The sequence below is a fragment of the Megalobrama amblycephala genome, linkage group LG19, assembly GCF_018812025.1.
Source record: "Megalobrama amblycephala isolate DHTTF-2021 linkage group LG19, ASM1881202v1, whole genome shotgun sequence".
In the NCBI taxonomy this organism is placed as follows: Eukaryota; Metazoa; Chordata; class Actinopteri; order Cypriniformes; family Xenocyprididae; genus Megalobrama; species Megalobrama amblycephala.
The window spans coordinates 17085373-17102462 of NC_063062.1; the positions used below are offsets into that span (position 1 = coordinate 17085373).

Sequence of the window (17090 nt, forward strand, 5' to 3'; positions counted from 1 at the left end):
ATGAGAGCAGGCTGAGGCGTGTTGACATGAGAAGAACCGCCCACAATGAAGAAATGCAGCATGAACAGGCAGAGGAAGTGCAAGACTGACTATGAAGAGCATGAGGGGACATTCCTGAAAGTATCTGCTGAAAACACATGTGAGTATGTTAATTTTTGTACTTACTAAATGTGGTTTACAAAAATGTATATTTAATTGGTTACATTATGCAGTGTTTTTATAAAAAGAAGATAAAAACAACAGGTAACACTTTACAATAAGGTTTTATTTGTTAACACTTTGTAACTACTTTTGTTAACATGAACTAAGAATGAACAATACTACAGCATTTATAAATCTTAGTGTTAATTTCATAATTTACTAATACATCATTAAAATCAAAAGTTGTATTTGTTAACTAATTAATGCACTGTGAACTAACACGAACAATGAACTGTATTTTTATTAACTAACAGAGATGAATAAATATTGTAACAAATGTATTACTCATTGTCAGTTAATACATTAACTAATGTTAACGAATGAGACCTTATTGTAAAGTGTTACCAAACAATCAATATATGTCTCAGTTTGTGGAATATCTTTTTTAAAATGATTTATTCATTTAGAAGGTCCTTCTATTGACTTAAAAACACAACATAACCATTCATCCTAAAAACACAGTAACATTAGACATTCTGAAATATGACGTGCCAAAACACCATTTTGGTTCAAAAGTCCATATTAATAAAATAACATTGATTATGTGATTCTTTGTACAGATTTTCTTCCTTTCGGATTCTCAGGATTCTTAAATCATGCTGTAAGAACATGATCATCAGGTTTTGGTTATGTCAGCTCCAGTGGTTATGACAGTAAAGCATTTGATAGTTCTTATAAGATATTCTCAGGAGGTTTTGAAGATACTTTGTGGCTTAATTTGCTTTATTGATCGATGTGATGTGTTATTTTCTGGCATAAATGAGAGTGCTGTTGGGCTGCATGATTAGCAAAACAACCACTTTGTACTTCTTTAATAGCTTATTTGTGCATCCCCTGAGTTTGGAAGAAGCAATTTGAAATTACTCTGAAATGACTCTGTTAAAATGTTCCGGGATTATTTGAAATCTGCCATGCATGACAGTATCAATATGGGTGTGTGAAGTTTGTGGACATTTACCACCTCTTAAAGTATGGCATGTGTTGTCTGTGATCCTAGACAAATGCCACAATGATCACTTTTTCCATGTAAATATTAGAACAGTTACATCAAGTTGTTCAAATGCAAGACTAGGCTTGGAGAGAAAATACTTGGAATGGTGTTACAAAATCAGACTATCCATCCATACATACATAGAAAAAAAAATATGTGTGATGTGAAATGATGTGAAAATAAATGCTGTCTGGACATTTAGCTAACTCAGGCACGTCGCAAGGGTGGTGTTTAGTAATGGGGGTCTACTGTTACGAACAATTTGTTGTTTTTGTTGTGGATATTTAACACAAATTTTGCTTCGCTTCGTATATTCTGTGAACTGCGCATATATATTTTTGACGATTAAATGATGTTCTAAATTATGAATTGGTCAAAAGCGTTTGCAAATCCACTCGCATTCGTTGCACTGCTCTCTCTCACTGAATCACCTGAAGCGATTTCTCAGTCAGTAAAAACAAACAGACTGTAACGAGAGAACAAACAGCTATTTTTCCAGTTGTTTTCCTCTGTGAACATGCGGTAAATGCATATCTGACAATTTCGTTGCTTTTTGGATTTAAAAACGTTTATGCTTATTTAACTTTTTAGTGTTAAATAGTGTTAAAACCTATGTGCGTACCTGCAGGCGTCCATGCTTACTCTTCGTACATACAATAAATGAACCTCCATGGATTTCTAACTTCTCAGGTAATATCTATGGTTTGACCCATTTCAGAATGGGCCAAAATCAGAATTTAAAACGGACTGAAATGAAGCTCTCTACGAACTTGACGTGCGACGCAGCGCTGACTGACATGTCATGTATGCGCGTGGTGAATCACGGTCACACGCGCACGCTCAGAGCAGTTACTGCATAAGACATTTTTAACAAGCAGAATAATGCAGCCACGATACACATAGTCTCACTTTTAGCTTTGTATTTTATAGTATTATAGTATTTCGAAGGACAAAAACATGAACTGTAACAACTGGCTTTACATCATCAAGTCAGATGTCTCTTTGCTTTGGCTCGAGGCCCTGTGCGGTCACACTTGGCACAGCCCTTGACAGTTCTGATTATACTTCATGAAATTATAATTTGTATTTACTCAGCATTGACAAAAACTACAAAAACTAATACAATGAGTTATAAATATTTAATGTTTTTGTTTTTGGGATGAAATACGAGTATGAAATGTGTTTTGACAGTTGACATATCCCCGATATATTAATATATTATTCATTGCGACGACCACTTCTGAAAAAATTGCTTTTGTGTGGCAGCTTAGCCATTATATTCTATTTCTATCATAAATAAGCATAATTTTAATGCTAATATTGTTTTGTTGACATATAGGAGATGCATAAAAGTTTAGAAGATTAGTTTATTTTTTGTTTAATATAAGATCAATATGTAAATTTAAGCTTCCAACTAGATAATATTTCCCCTTAGATATGATTTCATTGTCTTATTTTTTGACAGATCTGGATCAGAATGGCAACGCTTAACAATACTACTGTACCAACCAATCATAGTGACGTGTATCGTTGTTCTTTAAAAGAAAACTTCAAGTACATTCTCCTCCCGGTGAGTTACACTCTGGTGTTTGTGGTCGGCCTGGGGTTGAACATCACCGCCATGTACGTCATCTTGTTTCGAACCAAACACTGGAAGCCCAGCACCATCTACATGATCAACCTCAACGTTTGTGACACTCTTTACATCCTCACCCTTCCGTTTCTGATCTACTATTACGCTGATGAGAACGACTGGCCGTTTGGCGAGCCGATGTGTAAACTGATTCGCTTTCTCTTCTACACAAACCTCTACGGAAGCATCCTCTTCCTCAGCTGCATCAGCATACACCGATTTTTTGGTATCTGTCATCCGATGCGCTCTTTGTCCATGATGGATGCCCGTCGTGCTCGTTTGGTCTCTGCGGGAGTATGGGCGATCATACTCATCTTTCAAGCCCCGATCCTTTATTTCTCCAGGACGAGACATGTGCATGTGCATCTAGAGCATCAACTTCATGATGAAGTTGAGGTCTGTCACGACACCACCAGCAAGGATCACTTTAATGAATTTCTGGTCTACAGCTCGGTGGTGATGTTCCTGCTCTTTGTTCTACCATTTGGGGTGGTGCTGGTCTGCAATGGGCTGATGGTGAGGAAACTTCAGGAACCTGGTGTTGGTGGAGGACCAATATCACAACACTCCAAGCAGAAGTCAGTGAAGATGATCATTATTGTCCTTCTGGCTTTCATGTTGTGCTTCCTGCCCTTCCATCTGAACCGCTCTATATACTACATCTTCCGCTACCTGGACCAAGAGAACTGCGATGCACTTCAGCTCTCCAACAGCGCCTACAAAGCCACGCGACCTCTGGTCAGTATCAACAGCTGCATCGACCCCATCCTCTACTTCATGGCAGGGCAGAGCTTTAGAAAATCCATCAACAAGAAACCAAGCATGACAGCTGATAAATGCCTCTCAACCTTACTGTGAAGATGAACATCTTAAAAAACACACTTTTAAAGTTTACAAAACGGGGCTTTCTTGATGCCACAGAAGAACCATTTTTGGTTCTCAAAGAAGAAGTTTAGAGTTTCTTTTGAAGAACCAGTGTGAAGAACATTTTAAAAATCTAAAGAATCTTTTGTTCAGTAGAAAGGTTTCATGGATGTTAAAGGTTCTAAATGGAACCATGGAAGCCAGTAAAGTAATGTGACTTACTTCACAGTGAGACAATAGAAATCAAGCTTTGCTTCACTACAGCATGACTGTGCAATCAGAGACTGTATCATATGTCAATGGAATAATTCTATCATTCTTAAAGGATTAGTCCACTTTCAAATAAAATGATACCAGACGAGGAATAAGGGTCTTATCTAGCGAAACGATCGGCCATTTTTGAAAAAAATACAACTGTATATGCTTTATAAACACAAAATATTACCTTGAACGTACTTACGCTTTCCGTATTCTTCAAAAAACTTGCGCTGTATGTCATACGCCTTCCCAATTCTACTTACGGAACGAACGCGGCGCCAGTTCCGTTTTTTTTCCTTAAGTAGACTAGGGAAGGTGTAGGACATACAGCATAAGCTTTTTGAAGAATACGGGAAGGGGAAGCACGTGCAAGGCGATCATTTGTAATTTTTTTTCCGAAAATGACCGATTGTTTCGCTAGATAAGACCCTTATTCCTCGTCTGGTGTCGTTTAAAGCTCTTTGAAGCTGCACTGAAACTGTAATTTTGACCTTCAACTGTTTGGAGGCCACTGAAGTCCACTATAAGGAGAAGAATCCTGGAATGTTTTCATCAAAAACCTTCATTTCTTTTCAACTGAAGAAAGAAAGACATGAACATCTTGGATGACATGGGGGTGAGTAAATTATCAGGAAATTTTAATTGAAAGTGGACTAATCCTTTAAGGAAGACATTTTTTTTAAAGCTGTATATTTTTATGTCTTTATTGCACTTTATGTAAACATACAAAAACATGTGATAACAAAAGTAAACATACAAAACATGTGATAATAAAAGCCTTCTGAAGTGAAGCAATGCATTTGTGTAAGAAAAATATCTACATTTAAAACTTTAAAAACTAAAATAACTAGCTTCCGACAGACAGCTGTACGCATCAATTTACGGCAAAAATGTGAACTCTGACCCGACGCGTGACATATTGACGAATGCGGAAGTGTAGAGGATAGAGCAATACAAAACACCGGTCACAAATTAGATGAGAATTTTTAAAGAGATATGTCGGAGGATTTTGATATAAAAGAAGAGGAGCTTGAGTTTGTTGCACAGCCCTATTTGTTTGAACAAAGAGAGGTGTCAAAGTTTACGCTACTCCTACAGGGGTTACTCTTTTGGTGTAAGTCGACGTGCTTACAGACGTCTGCTGGCAGCTGGTTATTTTAGTTTTTAAAGTTTGAAATATATATATTTTTCTTACACAAATGCATCACTTCGCTTTAGAAGGCCATTATTTAGCCCCTGGAGCTGTGTGGATATCTTTTATGATGGATGGTTGCACTTTTTTGGGCTTCAAAATCTCATCCTCTGTTCACTGCTATTATAAAGCTTAGAAGAGCCAGGACATTATTTAATATAACTCTGATTGTATTCGTCTGAAAGAAGAAAGTCATATACACCTAGGATGGCTTGAGGGTGAGAAAATCATGTGGTAACCCTCAAACTTTTGAATGGTAGTTTATATTACCAGAAAAAATCATTGCATATATATATATATGTAAAAATGAATTTCCAGATCTCAAATACTGCAGTAAAGTTCTTTATTTCAAAAGTATAAATAGCAAGAAAAAACAGCATTATTATTTGAATGATAATAAATAAAAGCAACAACAATACAGAGCTAAGTTCTCCCCTTACCTTGTCATTCTAGTGCATCTTTGCAAACTGCAACTATGATGTATTGAAGAAATTATTGCAAAGAAACACATGTATATTGTATAAAAACTCACTTTATATAAAATGTGCATGTAAATGTCAGTAACAAAACTGTGATGCTATATCCTTGAGTAGCCTTGCCTGTCACTACTTCATGTGAATTACAAATAAAATGGAAAAATTAAATAAATACAATGGAAGAATGAAATGATAAAAAACGAGTAATGTTTCATAATATGTTTTACAGTTACCTCAGTAAATTGTGATGAAAATTCCATTGAGGATATGCATTTCACAATCAATGTATTTGACTCATTCAGCTTTGAATGCAACAGCTCTTGTAGATTCTTGTTTCTCTGCATCGGAATACTGACGAACACTCCGCCACATCCTGTAAGAGTAAGGTCTTGACACGGAGGTTACGTTCAAACTTTTATCCACAATGGTGTCGACATGTATTGTTCCCAGAAGCAAGAATTCAAGGAGTAAACGTTTGAGTGGGAGTGAGTTACTTTTGGTTTTCACGAAAGCCCTGGAGCTGTCAAAGGTTTTGCTGACAAATGTGAACAGACAGGGTTTAGATTAAGACAGGATTAGGCTTAGTTCAATTAGGACATTTAAGTAGCTTTTATAAACGTACCCTAGAAAAAAAACATTATTGTTTTGCATCTTAAGACAAAACTATGGCATTGACATATTTTACGATGTGTCAGTGCAAGTTGCTTTCAGGTGAACAGCTCAAACATGCATTTTAGTCGGGGACTTGCTTAAGCCTTGTCTGTGAAACCGGGGGATTAAGTCTTGTTTTGTACTGTATCAAAATTAAGTGAATTTATGTTTAAAACAAGAAAAATATCTGCCAATGAAGTCAGAAAAATAAACTTAATTCAAAGGGGAAAAAACCCCATTTCTTTTTACCCCATTGACAAATATATATATTTTTTAATATAAAATCACTTAATTTTGATCCTATTTTTCTTAAAAAACAAGGCTTAATATCTTGTATCATGTATCTTGATTTAAGGATTTTTAGATATTTGTAATGGAAAACAAGACTAAAATACTAAGTGAGGAAATGATTTTTGGAATGAATGGCTTTTTAAATATCAGACACTATGACCTACTCGGGCATGTTCATGATAACATCGGCAAATTTCATAATATCTTTTAATATATTTTGTGATTAGATGAATTTTTAACATTCTGGTTGTATATCTATACTTCTAATGACTGTTTGAGACATCAATATATATTAACATAACAGAACTGAAAACATCAGATTCCTTTTTTCTTCATATTTGATCCAAATTTAGCTGTGGTATGAACATTAACCAGACTGATGAGTGAGAGGAAACTTTGATTATAGATCTCGGCTGGCCGCAGTGTTTTGTGGTTAATAATGCCCACTTCAGTTTCCCCAAATGTGGTATCTAATGGAGCAGCTCTAAGTCATAGTTTGAAATGTGAGAGGAATCTGGAAAGAGATTTGGTTTAGTCTCACAGATTGAAATACAACAGCACAATGAACCACATACACTCTGCAGCTAAATTCGGTTGTTAATTCACCTTTTAGTGCTTAATCCTGTTCTGTACACACAGAGTTCAGTAATTTATGGAAGTAACTGCCTTTTAAAACCAAATAAAGTGAAACTAAAGTGAAACAGTCGAGTCCATTGGGAAATTGATAATTAACGATAACTTATAAACCTTTAAACACAGCCTTACTGTGAGCTACGAGGTTGTAGTATTTGCTTCTGTTGAAGCCCTTAGCACCCATTATTTCAATTTAGTTTTAAAATAATGGTTTAACAGTGGAATTCAAGGTGAAAAACTATACTACCCATGATGCTGTACAGAAAATTCAACCAACCAGTTAATTAAAAAAAGCAAAATGCACAAAAAGAGCTCTTTAGTTCTGCCCACTACTATGAAGCAATGAATGAAGAGTCAATCTCGCTATGCTCTCAAAATACGTAAATATATAGCTAGTTCACCCAAATATCATTTACTCACCCTCAAGTTGTTCTAAACCTGTATGATTTTCTTTCTTCTGTTGAACACAAAAGAAGATATTTTGATATATGTGGCGGGTAACCAAACAGTTGCTGGTCCCCGTTGACTCCCATAATATATATAAACCAAAGAATATAGTTCTGATGTGCAGCAAAAGATTGTTGAGCTTCACAAAATAGAAAGTTGCTGTAAGAAAATAGCTAAAGCATTGAAAATCCCCATTTCCACTATCAGGGCAATAATTAAGAAGTTCCAATCAACTAAAGATGTTACAAATCTGCCTGGAAGAGGACATGTGTCTAAATCGTCCTAATGCGCAGTGAGGAGGAAAGTTTGAGTGGCCAAAGACTGTCCAAGGATCACAGTTGGAGAATTGCAGAAATTAGTTGAGTCTTGAGTCTCAGAAAGCCTAAAAAGAATTATCAAACAACACCTACATCCCCACAAGATGTTTGGGAGGTTTTCAAGAAAAATCCTCTGCTCTCATCCAGAAACAATCTCCAGCATATTCAGTTGTCAGACACGACTGGAACTTCAAACAGGACCAGCTTCTATGGTCAGATGAAACTAAAAAAAAGTTTTTGGCAGCAAACCCACCAGATGGGTTTGGTGCACACATGGATAAAAAGTAACCCATGCCCACGGTTAAACATACTGCTGTATCTTTAATGTTGTGGGCCTATTTTTCTGCTGGAGGTCCTGGACATCTTGTTCAGATACATGGAATCATGGATTCTACCAAATACTGACAGATAAAAAATCAAAACCTGACTGCTTCTGCTAGAAAATCTTATAATGGGCTGTGGTTGGATCTTCCATCAGGACAATGATCCAAAAACAAACATAAAATTTTAACACAAAACTATGTCTCTGAGCACAAAATGAAGCTTCTGCCATGGCCATCCCAGTCCCGTGACCTGAAGCCGATAGAAATTTAGTGGAGTGAACTGAAGGGAAGAAGCACCAACATGGAGCTGGAATCTGAAGGATCTGGAGAGATTCTGCATGAAGGAATGGTCTCTGATCTCTTGTCAGGTGTTCTCCAAACTCATCAGGCATTATAGAAGAAGACTCAGAGCTGCTTTCTTGACAAAAGGAGGTTAACAAAAGTATTTAATAAAAGGGTACCATTAATTGTGTCCAACATGTATTACGTTAACATTTATTTGATAGTGAGATTTACCCCCATTTTTAAATTCTTATACTTCAATGAAAGGTTAGAATTTTGTGACTTTTTAAAATAAAAAGACCTAAAAGATTAATGATGGAGATTTATTTTCACAGGTTTTTTGTTCATATTTATCAAGGGTACCAACAATTTTTTTCTACATCTATATATATACTATGGAAGTCAATGGGGACCATTTTTCAAAATATCTTCTTTTGTGTTCAAACGAAGAAAGAAACTCATACAGGTTTACTCATTCAACTTGAAGGTGAGTAAATGATGACAGAATTTTCATTTTTGGGTGAACTATCCCTTTAAGTACAGTCTTGTACCTTTGTTTTTTTGTCTGATTTTCAAATACTTTTTTGCTTCAAATCAAAGTTTGTAATGTTATTATTCACTTCGTAGCTGCTTGGCTTGGTTCTTGGCTTATAAGGCTTTAATGAAGCAATGGGAAAAATGAATGGAAAAAATACTTCTGGAACCAGCGCCGTTGAAAAAGTAGACGAGCACTGTTGAACTGTATTTCTCCCAAAAAAATTCAGGTAATGACAAATATCAATTTGAGCGCTTTATGAGCCAAGCCCAAACAACAAGCCCAAAACCGCTTATAATCAAAGGACAAGTAGACTTCTGAGCATTAAACAAAACACAACGCCTCTGTGTACGGTTATTTGGTTAAAATTGCAGAACATCATTATTGTAATATTGTATATTGTGTACAAACATCTAATAAACATCTTTAAAAATGTAGTTTTACATACATTCTAAATAATAAACATCTTAAAGACATTTGCTAAATGTCTATTACATCTGACAGGAAATGTCTGATGCCAGAACATTGCTATGATTACCATCACTGCAATTTCGGGAGTGAGTCATGTTCCGTACACACACAGAGCAAGAATTTAGGGAACTCACTCCTGTATTTAAAATGCGGTTGTCACTCCTGAAACTTTATAGTGTGTACGTGGCCTAATATCCCACATGTTTGATAAAGCGAGCAATCTGAAATGCGTAAGGTTCAGCACTAACACTATCTATAACTGTTATATAGCAAAGAACAAGACAGCTAGTCTGAGGCACTACAAATGTTCTTTGAGATGACAATACTTTCAAAAGGAGCAATAAATCTATTTTAGTTTAGAGCAAGATTTTCTCAGCTGTCTGTCCTCAGATTTGTGTGCTTTTTTGTATTGCTTGTTTTTTTTTGTTTTTTTCTTTCTTTTTTAGAGAAAAACTTTTTAAAAGCTGTTCAATCAAGCTGACGAGCTGAAGGTTGTGGTGAAAAAGAGCCTTTTTGAATCTGGGTTTGTTAATATATGAAATATTACATTCTTCTGTCATGGTCAAAAGGTTGTGAACACTTGAAAATTCAAATTTTTAAGCAATATTGCTGTTAGTATTTCTATGCCACTGACATAAGCCTTTTTTAAAATTATGAAACAATTAGTCACTTATTCTTTATCTTTAAAGAAATAAAAATATAAACCAAAAAATGTAGCCCAAAAAGTATTTGGACACTTTAATCATCCTTAAAAATGTCTGAATGTCATTGCATGAGATGACAAAATCATCACAAACCAAGCAGCATTTATTTGAATGAAAGACATTAGTACACTTATCAAGCATATCAATTGACAAAAATAAGTTTGAAATGATAAAACAATAGATCTAAAGAGTGTTTGTTGTTAGTGGAACATGTTTATAGTTAATTTGATGAACTCTCTCATCTAATATAATGACATTCACACATTTATGGTTTTGGTCTGCAGTTCATCAGTCGTGTAGTTTAAACATCACATAAAGCACATTCACTCTATTAGCAAAGATTTTAAGTTGGTGAATTAGTGTAAACCATCTTTGCTTAAGTAAATAAATATTTTTGTACACATATATCCTGTACTATTGTTTGAATATATGAGGTACAGGTGTAAAAACTGCAGAATACTTATTTTTATTAAACAATATAAGAAATTGACAGTTGTATGCAGGTTTTTGCTTAAATTATTATGAATAAAAAAACAAGGTGTTTGCAAACTTTTGACCATGACTGTACATATGCAACTTGAAATCTTAAATACTAAAAGACAAAACAAAAAGAACAAAAAATAAAAAAAATGACAGAGATGTAATTCAAACTTGTTTCTCATAATACTTCTTAACTGGAGAGACTGTCTCTCTGGTGTCTCATTGTTTTTGATTGTGCGACAAGTCAATCGGCAGCAGAGGCTGCACTTAAGACATCTTTAGTGTCTTTTGAGTAAATGCCCTTCGGTCTCATATTATCTGCTAGCAGAGAGAGAGAGAGCTTATTGTATTTTAATAAAATAGTTCTATGACTTATGCAATAAATACGAATGTTTTCTAAGGTCTTGAATTCAAGGCTCCTCAAGGTGGTGAATACTGACATCACCGCCACATATCTGCCCTGATCGGTCGCCTAAGAATGATGTCATCCGCATAAGGGTCGCGTCCTGTCAGTGGATGTCCTTCTCCAACCTTTCATATGTTCATCTGAAAAAGAGGGAGAGAGAATGATGAGAGATTAGCAACATGAAATAAAAGATAGCCTGACTTTATATTTGTCAAAAGAAAAACATTTGTTGGTTCACAAATGCAAACACTTTTCCAGCCACCAGAGGGCGGTAGATAATATCATTTTATCCTGATGGACTCGGCATGACCTGAACAAGTGGAAAAACTTACTCCAGCTCTGACAGGAAAAGGAAAGAGGGTGAGCGGAGGACAGCTGAAAACCATAATGGATTCTCGCATTTGTCACTGTATTAATCCATGAAGCACCAAACAAACACAGTTAACCCTCTATGGACCACATTATGAGTTATGATGTGTTTTAAAAGGTAAAAATAATGCAATTTCAACTGATGCAAATTCAATTACATCTCCAAATCTCAAAAAACAAAAAAACGCTCAATATATAATATATATATATATATATATATATATATATATATACAGTCAAACCAAAATTTATTCAGACACCTTTAACATTTTATTCATTATTACAGTTTCACTATAGTTCACTATAGTTTAAAAAAATGTAATGTGTCAGAAAAAAAAAAAATCTTAATTACTTAAGCAAAACACGGTCAGGTCAAAGTGTCTGAATAAGTTTTGGTTTAAAATTTTTATAAATTTTACTGGTAGTCCACTGTATGAATAATTTTTGAGTATAATATGTCACAGTTTACTTTATTTTGCTATCCTCACTTACATAAATGAACTATCGTGTCCTGCACCTACTAGAAAAAAAATATAAAGTATTATATCTAGTGTCTGAATATTTTTTGGTTTGACTGTATATATATATATATATATATATATATATATATATATATATATATATATATATATACGCGTGTGTGTGTGTGTGTGTGTGTGTGTGTGTATATATATATATATATATATATATATATATATATATATATTATAACTGTATATTTTATTTATTCATTAATAAATAGTAAATAAATGGACAAAAAAAAAATGCTTTATAATTTAAGTTTATATTCATGCCTTTTTTCTTTTTCTACATAACAAAACATATAAATACTGATATAAATAATCATGTACACTACCATACAATTTTTTTGTATGTTAATAAATAAGTAAGTAAGTTTAACTAAATAAGTTTTTTTGTATAAGAAATTATAATTAACACTGCATTCAGTCAATCAATGTAACAGAAAAAGACATTACAAAAGATTTCTACATTTCTAAATTGTACTGTAATAATATTTTACAATATTAATGTTTCGTTTGTACTGTATTTTGTATCAAATAAATGCACCCTTAGTGATCAGAAGAGACTTCTTTTATAAATATTTAAATAATCTAACCAACCCAAACTTTTGAAAAGAGGTTTGATTATCAGTACCACAATTGAGACCACGCTATGCACTATATATTTATTGCCTATTATTATAATGGCTCTGTGGAATACTTGATTCTGATTGGTCAATCGCGCCATCCAGCGGTATGTTAAGGTGCGTTCACGCCATGTTGTAATTACCGTAATGATTCTGAACTGTAAAAACCCTTCACGTGCTTGTTGAGCTTGTAATTACAACGTGCAAACTCGTCATTTTCTGAGAGCTACGACTTGTACCGTGTGCCCACTATACCACCTGACCACTACAGATTTAAGGTCTGAACATGTCTGTTCGACTTGAAGCGCCACTGCGTAGACACAGAGCAGAGCGGTCGGTGTATGACATCAAAGTGCCACAAGAGCGGTTCGAATGCTAGCAACTGCTCTCTCCACGGAAGCTTTGCGTTTAAAGAGATCAATATTTCATGTCTAATTATTTACTTATGTGGCAAGTAGCCATGTAATAACCGGTGTAATGTACATCCAGACAGTTATTATCGCAGAATAAACCCCTTCGGCTGGATGTACATAACCCTTTACTTAATGCTCAAGCAACAGTAGGTCATGGGATTGCATGAACTATAAAATGCACACTTGCAAAGTCTACCAAATACATAAATGTAACTGAAATGTTCCATTATTACACATTACATGTGTTTTATTTATCCAAAGCACTTGAGTTTGTTTAAATACTATGCTAACATGTAGACCTTCTACAGTGTGTCTGTTCAAGCTTGTGGCCAACACATTAGAGAAAATAAACCAGGTTTAAATAAAACAGTACCCATGTAACTTTGTAAAAATAAAAAGTATAGTATTGTTCTGTGTGTCATTTATAAATACCATGAGGCCACAAAGGGTTGAATGCCAAGAGCAGCTGTAAGGATGAATTGTGAAGCCTTGAGGTATTTATGTAAATCCTAGGAGCTATTGATAGTCATTGTGAAGCCATCAGCCCACCGCCCCACAATGCAAGATGCAATTCTTATGCAAGAGGGCAAATTGTTAGGTAACAAAAACTGACCTCCCCTAAATGCAGCTCAACTGCAGTTATTATTAAAAGATTGAGGTTATCTACAGGGTTCTTCTCAGGATGTTCACTAACCCGGACAAGTCAGCTGTGACTAAAGAAATAAGAGTTTCCCATTCAAGTACGGATGACAAATACACCAGACTTCCTGCCAGGATTTTTATGCATGGCTTTAGAGAGTGAATGCCAAGACCATAATGAGAGAGAAGAGGAAGAGGAAACTACAATTCAAAAACAAACCGAGCCAAAAGGACTATTATTAAAACACAAACACGTTTGGAGGAATATTCCTGTTCCGCATGTTTAGTCACTCACCTCCTGTCTGCACTTTGAGGAGGAGGAATTAGAGGAACAGGACACGCCCAGCAGCGAGCACTCTTCCGCCAGCTCGGTGTGGCCGCTGTCCATGGAGTCGGTATCGCTCGATTCCGGTTGGGTCACTTCCTTGGATGCTGATTTCATTTCTGGGATCTGAGCAACTTGAAACCTGCCATTCACACATGGGTGACACAGAGGTCAGTGTATCATAACTGATTTGTCACTTGTGAGCATAACTGGGTGTGTACGTGAGAATGAGACGTGAATTACCAGCCCAAACCAACACAACTAATTCATTCAATCATTGTGATTTATAGGTCTGCTCCAAAACTTAGAGAGCTATCTACTGCCTTCAGAGGCTGCAACCTTCTAAGGCAGCATAATAAGTGAAATGGAACCGCATAAGTTAATAACTGCTAAGGTAATATCTCAGCATTCTAACAATAAAGACAATAAATACACAATACCAGGGTGCGATTTGTGAAAAAAACAGAGGGGGGGATGTTTTGAAAAGGTTTTTTTTTTTTTGTTAAAAACCACAGTGGAGCTATATACTTTTTTTTTTTGTTGGCAGATGTTACAGAAACATTTTTACAAAAAATCTTCTGATTTAACCTTGAGATTTGAAGTATTAGCTTAAATATTTACAACACTATCTACAATGAAACTAATAATTCTTCATTTCTGATAGAAATGCAAAATCAATCGGTAGTTATTAATAGAATAATGAGACACAAACCTTTACATTCAGTCGCGTTTGGTCCCATTTATTTTTGATCACAGTGTATACACATACAAACTTTTAGTCCAAAAGTGCGCACATTTGTAGAAATACACGATTACCTCAGATTTCATTAGATAGAATATAAGCTGGGCCGTATGCAGGGTTTCATAATTTCCGAGGTCAGAAAATGTAGTTTGCTAGGGGGGTATGGGGGACATGCTCCCCCGAGAAAATTTTAATTTCCCTGGTGTACATATGTGCATTTTTAAGACGTTTTAAGACGTTTTAAGGCCCACAAATTGGATAACAATAGCTTTAAACCCATGTCAACACATACATGCATGAACAGTTTTGAGGCAGCTTTAATCCCATGTTTGGTAATTTCATGATTTACAACAGAACAACAACGGTCATTGCTCGTAGTTTCTTTTGCACTATAATAAAGTAATTTTGCAGCGCGCGCCGGTGCATTTGCGCATGCAATTCTTGAGTGCGTGCCACAAGCACAGTATAACGGCTGATTGGACAGTCGTGTTAATTTTTCTGTGTTTTACCGACATAGCCTGACAACATCTCATCTGACAGCAGTTCACTGTTGTTCAACTGAAGCTCCCTCGTCGTCACCTGCACCTTTTCCTTGCTCGTTTGACTTTTGGTATTTTATATGCTCTGTTGGTGGTTTGTGGAGTAGAATCACCCGGGGGGATATTATATATAGCCCCCCCCTACTTGGCTATATTGGATTTATATTTTCAATTATAAAATGGTTAGTTCCTGTCCTTGATTCTGATTGGTCAATAGCTGTGTTTTATTCACGATAAAATACGGCTATGACTGCTTCACCCAACAGTTCTGTGTATCACTACACAACACCCTTAGCAACCACTCTTAGCAACGTAAATTGTATGTTCTTAATTGATATTGTTCATTGAAGCTTACTGTATTATGTAAAAGTGAGAAAAAGATTGAGTGAACAAGTTTATTACCTGCATTCAGATTTAGCATTTTCCTTCAGGTCAGTCCTATGTTCACAATAAAAAATCTGTTTAAATGTCTGATGTATTATCCTTTGCTTTTAACAGTTAAGGGGTTTTCCGTGACTGACAGCGCTAGTCAAAGCATTTGTCAGTTGCGTCTTATTCAGTGTTCACAACAATTCAGTCTTTTCAGTGTAAAAGTCTTCGCTACTGACTGACACACTCATAAGGATGGTCTTTGCCCCCATCTAATGGCGTAATAATGTAACTTCTGTTGCTGTTCACGGTCAGGGACTATTTTTCCAGTGGAAGGCAGGCTTTATTGAAAGTTTACTTCATGAAAGTTGCATTGTTACATATTCTTGGCTTAAATATTTGTATTGTGTGGTAACCATTTTATAAAAGAAGCAATAAGGTACTTGAGGCTAGTGCTGTATCGTGAATAAGTCATGGCTAAAGGGGTTGCAGGCACTCCGCTTCATGTCATGCCTAACAACGCCCTTCAGTCGTGACTTATTCATGATACAGCACAGCCTTTCGTACCTTATTGCTTACTTTTAGCTCATTTTGTAAACATTCTGGGATTCAGTTGTTATTGTTCACTAAAACTTAAACTAAAACAATTAGAAATGATTTTCAGTATAAAATAAAATACAAATATAAGATTAAAACTAAAATCAAAAATGTTGCAGATTCATTCTTGCTTTGTTCCTGAATGAATCAGCTGTTTGAATGAATTAGTTGAATGAATGACTGAATGACTCATTAAGACAGTGACTTGTCACCACCTACTAGCGGCTTTGGTTTCATTTTTAGAGTATCATTATATTTTTCATTAATTTTCACGCCACCTCTGAGCTGCATTAAATAGTCTGTGTAAATATACATAAATGCCATTTCAGATGCTGCTTCTGAAAAAAAAAATTGAAAAAAAAAATGTTATGGCCACATATAGCCTTAAAAGATTATCTGTAGTAAATTCTATGTTGAATCAAAATATTAATTTCTAAAGCTATTTTTTTTGCATTGTCTATTCAATGCTTTTCTCATCTAACACAATAATGACTTTAAATGATCTTTTGGTGGTGATTTCTCAGTCAAAACCCCCCAAAACTAATAAAACTGACAAAAGCACATAAAAATGAATAAAACAAAGTAATATTAAACTGAACTGAAAATAAAGCCAATTCAAAATATGAACAAATACTATAATATATATAAACAATACTAAAATAACACTGCTGGGATTACCTTATTTGTGAAACACATATGCAATAGATTTAGGTCAAAACAAGTTATCTTAATTTTTTGGGAAATGTTTTGTCACACAGGAAGTCTAAAAGCATTCACTAGGTGTTGGAACAGAGC

General features: G+C 35.1%; 2 protein-coding genes across 6 annotated transcripts in view; one reads left to right on the forward strand and one right to left on the reverse strand.

Moving 5' to 3' along the window:
* On the forward strand, positions 1-4253 carry LOC125254821 (P2Y purinoceptor 2-like). Of its 2 annotated transcripts, none has more exons than XM_048169649.1 (2): positions 1-139; positions 2658-4252. In XM_048169649.1, exon 2 carries the CDS (start codon positions 2670-2672, stop codon positions 3681-3683), a length of 1014 nt encoding a protein of 337 aa, XP_048025606.1. In that variant the 5' UTR covers positions 1-139; positions 2658-2669; the 3' UTR covers positions 3684-4252. The 2 variants fall into 2 exon arrangements, with proteins under 2 accessions (XP_048025606.1, XP_048025607.1); XM_048169650.1 differs by having other exon boundaries at positions 42-143; positions 2658-4253.
* A 6098-nt stretch (positions 4254-10351) lies between these two features.
* relt (RELT TNF receptor) overlaps positions 10352-17090 on the reverse strand; it is a 38328-nt gene continuing 31589 nt past the window's right edge. For all 4 annotated transcript variants that reach the window (XM_048168657.1, XM_048168661.1, XM_048168659.1 and 1 more), the window contains exons 10-11: positions 14019-14190; positions 10352-11295 (exon numbers count right to left, since the gene is read on the reverse strand). In XM_048168657.1, the coding sequence (XP_048024614.1) occupies positions 11284-11295; positions 14019-14190 (184 nt within the window). In that variant the 3' untranslated portion in view covers positions 10352-11283. The remainder of the gene's footprint in view (positions 11296-14018; positions 14191-17090) is intronic.

Coding starts and splice junctions, on each gene's coding strand:
- LOC125254821 (XM_048169649.1), top strand. CDS start 2,670: ATGGCAACGCTTAACAATACTACTGTACCAACCAATCATAGTGACGTG.